This window comes from Plasmodium gallinaceum, assembly GCF_900005855.1.
Source record: "Plasmodium gallinaceum strain 8A genome assembly, contig: PGAL8A_v1_53, whole genome shotgun sequence".
Lineage (NCBI taxonomy): Eukaryota > Apicomplexa > Aconoidasida > Haemosporida > Plasmodiidae > Plasmodium > Plasmodium gallinaceum.
Genome location: NW_021628210.1, coordinates 390766 through 397031, shown reverse-complemented (window position 1 = coordinate 397031; position 6266 = coordinate 390766). Strand labels below are relative to the sequence as shown.

The 6266-nt window shown below is 17.1% G+C and overlaps 2 protein-coding genes across 2 annotated transcripts; both read left to right on the top strand.

Annotated features, from left to right (window-relative positions):
• Positions 1 to 352: 352 nt before the first annotated feature.
• On the top strand, positions 353 to 1894 carry PGAL8A_00075600 (conserved Plasmodium protein, unknown function; the record flags this gene model as incomplete). The annotated part of the gene is made up of 1 exon (XM_028675178.1): positions 353 to 1894. One exon carries the CDS (start codon positions 353 to 355, stop codon positions 1892 to 1894), a length of 1542 nt encoding a protein of 513 aa, XP_028525872.1.
• Positions 1895 to 3057: 1163 nt separating this feature from the next.
• Positions 3058 to 4874, top strand: PGAL8A_00075500 (eukaryotic translation initiation factor 3, subunit 6, putative; the record flags this gene model as incomplete). Its single annotated transcript, XM_028675167.1, has 2 exons — positions 3058 to 3162; positions 3432 to 4874. The coding sequence occupies 2 exons, from the start codon at positions 3058 to 3060 to the stop codon at positions 4872 to 4874; spliced, it is 1548 nt and encodes a 515-aa protein (XP_028525871.1).
• Between the last annotated feature and the right edge of the window lie 1392 nt (positions 4875 to 6266).

Sequence of the window (6266 nt, the reverse complement as noted above, 5' to 3'; positions counted from 1 at the left end):
ATTTATTTCAATTTAAAAAAAAAAAAAAAAAAAAAAAAAAAAAATTATAAGTATGATTTAAGTCATTTCTTTCTAAAATGTTGTCAATGTTTTATTTTTTTTTTTTGTTTTTACCTATTGTTTTTATTTACTGCTTTTTATTAATTTAATATTCAAATATTATGTTATTTAATTCCCATAAAGGGAAAATACGAATATTACCATACTTTTATTTAGAATAGATATTATTAAAAATATATAGAACATTAAAAAAAAAAAAAAAAACTATGAAGATTTTATTTGTAGTTATTTTTTTTTTTAAAAATTCTAGATAAGAAAATAAAATGATTAATTGTGGTATAAAAAAAGAAATATGTCAGAAAGCTACAGTAGTAATTCCTCATATTTTTCTATAGAAAAGGATATTTCAAATTTATATAAAAAAGATGATTATATGAAGTATTGTTGTGTTAGTGATAACATAGAACCAATAGCACTAGATGATGAAATTCATATTTTAAAAAATGTAGAACAAGAATCATTTAAGTTAACTGATATATTAAAATCATTAGAAACTAAAGAAGAAAAAGAAAAATCTGATATTGTTTTACCACAATATGAAAAATATGAAATAAATGAAAATGAAATAGAAGATGAAGATAGGGTAAATTGTGGAATATATTTGCATGATATAAATATAATAGATAATTCAAGTAGTAATATCTTGTCTAATAATATATTTGATAAAAATACTAATCCTATAAGCATAAAGGGTGATGCGTATATAAAAAATATAGTAGAATTTCATGATATTTCTCCATACAGTTCTTGTCATGAAGTATATAAAATCGAATGGTTTTTAGGAGTAGATATAAATGATAATAAGATTCATGAAATAATACCAATTCATCAAGGAAGGAATTTTCAAATTCCTTTTGAGGCATTAGGAAAATATATATTTTGTAAAGCTTATAGACGTATATATAAAAATTTTAAATTTCAAGAAAAAGAAAAAAGTAGTGTTTTTGATCCTCATACATTAACGACTAAACCTATTAAATTTAAAAGGAACCCAGAATATATAGAAATTTTTTCAATTGCCTCTAAGGGACCAGTTTTGATTTCTTTAGATGTTTCCTTAAGAATTTTAACATATTTATGTAACAATAATTATTCTGTTAAAGTAATTATTGAAGATCCTTTAGATAATTTATACCATCTATCTTCATCATCTTCTGAAGATAATTCGACATATACTACCAACTCATATTCTACAAAAGAAAAGAATTATAATAAATCCTTTATCACTACTTTGTCTATCAATTTTAATGAAATAGAATTCATTTTTTCTAATGATGACAATAATGAAGAAAATAATCTTAAAGAAAAAGAATCAGGATTTAATTTCTTTAAGCTTATTGGTTTTGATGGTGATAATTCATCATTATCAGAAAAAAAAAATACAAATAGTTCTGAAGATGAAATAGTTTATAAAAAAAAAGAAAAAGTACAATCAAAAGAATATAATAGTTATAACAAACAATTTTATAAGAAAAAATTAGTTTTCAATATTTATGAAGTTGAATTCCTATTATCTAATAAAGAAGAGTGTATAGTAATAACTATAGGTTCAAATTTACAAAAATCATTTCAACATGTGAAATATAAAATGATAAATATAAAACCTTTTGACAAAAGTTTTTCTATCCACGAATTGTGGCAAACATTGTTAGCTTTTAAATCTGCTTATTCATATAAAAATATTTTTAAAAAACATTCTAAAACAATTTATAGAAACACAAATATATCTTTTATACAAAATATGTTAAATAATTATTTGATTAAATCAGTAACAAAAAATGCAAATGAAATATTACCTCTTGATAAGATAAACACAATATATAATATAACATGATGTATATGTAAAACATATATATATATATATATATATATATAAATTTTCAAATTAATTTATCTTATTAATTATTTATAATTTCTTTTTCTGTTAAATATATTTTAAGAATGTCCATTGATAAAAGAAATATATGTGTTTCAAATAATTAATATTACTTTTCATCTTTTAATTATATATAATTGTCTTTAAATCATTTAGTATTTATTATAAACCTGATTCATTTTATGTTATCAAAAATATTACTCTAAAGAAAAATAAACATACATAAAATAAATATACATTTCTTTTTTTTTTTTTTTAAATGGTAAATATATTTAATCCTAATATCATTCCAATCTTTATTATTTTTAAAAACTTTTTTTCTTTTATCTTTATTTTTCTTTTTTTTTTTTTATGTTGTTTTATATTGGAAAATCTTTAATTATTATAAAGAATATTTTTATATAAAATTTTAAACTATTATATATTAGATAATTATGTTAAAAAAAAAAAAGATAGACTCATGAAATATTTTTATAAAAGTAAATTTTTTTGGTAACATTTCATTAGTTTATAAAAATCAGATTTATATGTAAAATAATATTTAATTAAAAAAGATAAAGAAATCTATTTAGTAAATTATGAAGTGAAATGTTGAAAAAAAAATTTACATATTATTTTTAATTATTTCTACCTTTTTTTTTTTTTTCTTTTTATATTATATAGAAAATTTTATTTTTAAATGTATTTATATTTTTGTAATAATTCATGCGGTGAAGCATGAAAATATATATAATTTTGAATACGCAAAAAAAAAAAAAAAAATATATATACTGTTTTTCAATTTATTTTCATTTAAGAAATCGAATATTTAAGAGCTGTTAAAAAAAAAAAAAGTATGTATATTTATGTTAAATATTTATTAAAAAATTTAAGTACATAAAAAAAAAGTTACCTATTGAATATTCTTAAAAAAATTATATAATTCAATTTTTTAAAAAATAAAATTTTAAAAGAAAAATTCACATTTATATGAAAATTTTTTTTTTTAATTATGAAATTTTAATGTAATTTAAAATATAAAAAAACTAAGATTCTGTTATTTTTAGAAGAGTATTATTTTTTTTTTAAAGAAATATATATAAATAAATAAAAAAAAAAAGAAAAATTATATAATGAATAATATGGAAGATACTGATAAAAGCCAATTTGATTTAACGAATAAGTTATGTTCTTACTTAGATCCGCACATGATTCAGATCATTTTAATGTGGTTGAAGGAAAATAAGGTATGTCAAAAAAAAAAAAAAAAAAAAAAAAAAAAAAATATATGAAATATTCTTATATTAAGAAAGAAAAAAGTTTGTACAGAATATCATATTAATTTTAGCTTTATTTTAAATTACGTTTATATTTACGGTTTTTGCAGAAATTTACTTATGTATATAAATTTACATGTTTTCATTTATATATATTTTCGTAAATTTTTTTTTTTTATTTATTGTTTTAATCATTTATTTTTGATTTTAATTTTTCCACTTTTTTTTTCTTTTTTCAGATACATGATGAAGCAGAAATAGATAATAACTTAAATTTACTAAATGATAGTTGTGAAAAAGAAGTTATAAGTATTGAAAATGAATTTACGAATGGTAATAGAGGAGTAATTTCTAATTGTTTAGATAGTTTAGAAGTAGAAATAGAAGAGTTTCAACAAGTAATGAATGATTATAAAAATGATCAAATGAATAAAATAGGAGGAAGTGTTGAAAAGAAAAGTATAGCTAGTTTACGTGAATGGAGTAATTTAAATATTTCAGAAAAAAATAAAACATACACTTTCTCAGATAATATTGATGACAAAATTTTAAAATTAAGTAGATATTATTATCAAAAAAAAGATTATCAAAAAAGTAAACAGCACTTATTATTATATATTTTAAATATATCTGAGATAGTTATAAATATTTCAGATTCTCCTAAAATGCGTACTTGTTATTGGGGTATAATTAGTAACATCATAAATAGTTTTTTTCAACATATAAATAATGATGAATATTTATTTTGTAAAAATGAAGAAGATAAAGTAATTATTAATGAAGATATTATAAATGAAATAAATGTTTGTGTAGAAACTATTATAAAATTAAGTCATTTGCTGAATAAAGAAAAAGTAACAAAAAATGAAATTATTTTACAAAGAAGCTGGTTAATTCATTGGTCATTAATTTTAATTTTTCATTTTTTTATGTATGTCATTTATGTTAAAAATATATATCCTAAAAATAATTCTTTTTCTATGCTGCAAGATTGGTTTATTGATGAAAAAAATTTATCTATTTTGAATTTAATATGCCCCCATATTATTAGATATTATTGTGTTTATGCGATATTTAATAGAAATAGAAAGGATCATTTTGAACTTATTTTGAATACTTTAAATTTTTTAAAATCAAAATACACAGATTCCTTTACATCTTTACTTATATCTATATTTATTGATTATGATTTTAATATGGCTCAAAAATGTATATCTGAAATTGGTTCCTTATGTGATAAGGATATTTTCTTATTTAAATTAAAACCATATATTGAAGAACAAAGTCGTTTTATAATATTTGAAACATATTGCCGTATACATAAGTCTATCAATATTGATATGATAGCTAATAAAGTAAACTTATCTAGAGATGATGCAGAAAAATGGATAGTAAATCTTATAAGAAATGCTAAATTAGATGCAAAAATTGATAGTGAAAAAAATTGTATAGAAATATCAACAACACCACCAAATTTATATCAACAGGTTATTGATAAAACGCAAAACTTGATCATGAGATCAAATTTTCTTGTGCAGCTCTTAAATAGATCATCCTCAGATGAACATTTTCAAAAAAATATTAGATTCAAAAATAAGAATGAAAAAAATAAAAATACGAAAAGAAACAAACAATTTAATCCAATGTATAACATGAATAACCTGATATCAACCGATATATAGAAAAAAATCGAAGTTCTTATAAGATTCTTTTCATATCTTTATCACTAGTTTTATAAATATACATAAATATATAAAAAATATTTCAAAAAAAAAAAAAAAAAAAAAAAAAAAAAATGAAAATATAAAATTGTATGCTTCTTTAATTTTATTTTAATTTAGTTGTCTGATAAATAATTTTTTATTTGCTTAAATATATATGTATATATAATTATTATTTCTTCATTTTACTTTTTTTTATTTTTTTTTTTACTTTTGATATATTTTATTTATACGATTTACGTGAAAAAAAAAAAAAAAAAAAAATTAAAAATAGTTTAATAACTTTTAGTGTAAAATTTTCAATATATAAAGTTTAATTTTTTATAAAAATTACTAAAGTATTCATCTTTTAACATCACATAATAGAAAAATTTAATTTATAATAAATATAAATTATAATTAAAAAATTAATAGTATTTATAATATTTAAACAAATTTATATTTAACAATTAATTTACATTGTGCAGAATTTAATAGTAATATGTGTAAATTCAATAGCGGAAGAAATTTATTTTCATTTACATATATATTTTATATAAAAAAATATTATTAATAAAAATATTTCATTTAAGAACCGTCTTAAAGAATGAAAAAAAAAAAAAAAATTAAACAAGTGAATGAAGGATAATAAATAAAAAAAATAAAATTTTTATATAAAGATTCCAACTTAAAAAATTAAATAAAATTAAATAAAATTAAAAGATATATGAAAGTGAAAATTTTATGGGACAAAAAAAAAAAAAAAAAAAAAAAAAAATTAAATTAAAATTATATATAAATTATTAAATATTTAATTCTTTGTAAATTTAATATTATTAGAATAAAAAAAGAAAATAAATAATAATATTGAAATATCTCTTTCTTTTTTTTTTTTGTTTACATATGTATGTAACAAAATATGTCATTATTAAACATATTTTAATGTGCGCATAGTTAAATTATAATAAAATTTATGTAAATATTTAACATATATATAGTTAAAAGGTTATAATATAATTTTAATAATAATTAAAAAAAAGAAACATAATTAAAATTGTTGAAATATATATATATATATTTTTTCTACATTAAATTTATTTGTTTTAAAAATATATGTAATAATAAAATGTAAAACTGATTTTAAATTTTAAGAAACTTTAGATAATTCATATAAAAAAATAAAAAACTGTGAAATATATATTATCTATTACTAAAAGAATGGAAAAATAAAGAATGAAGGAAGGAAAAAAGAAGAAAAATAATAAAGATATAATAAAATAAAAAGAGCTACTTATAATTTATGAAAATATATATATATATATATATATATATATATATATATATATATATATATATATATATATATATATATAT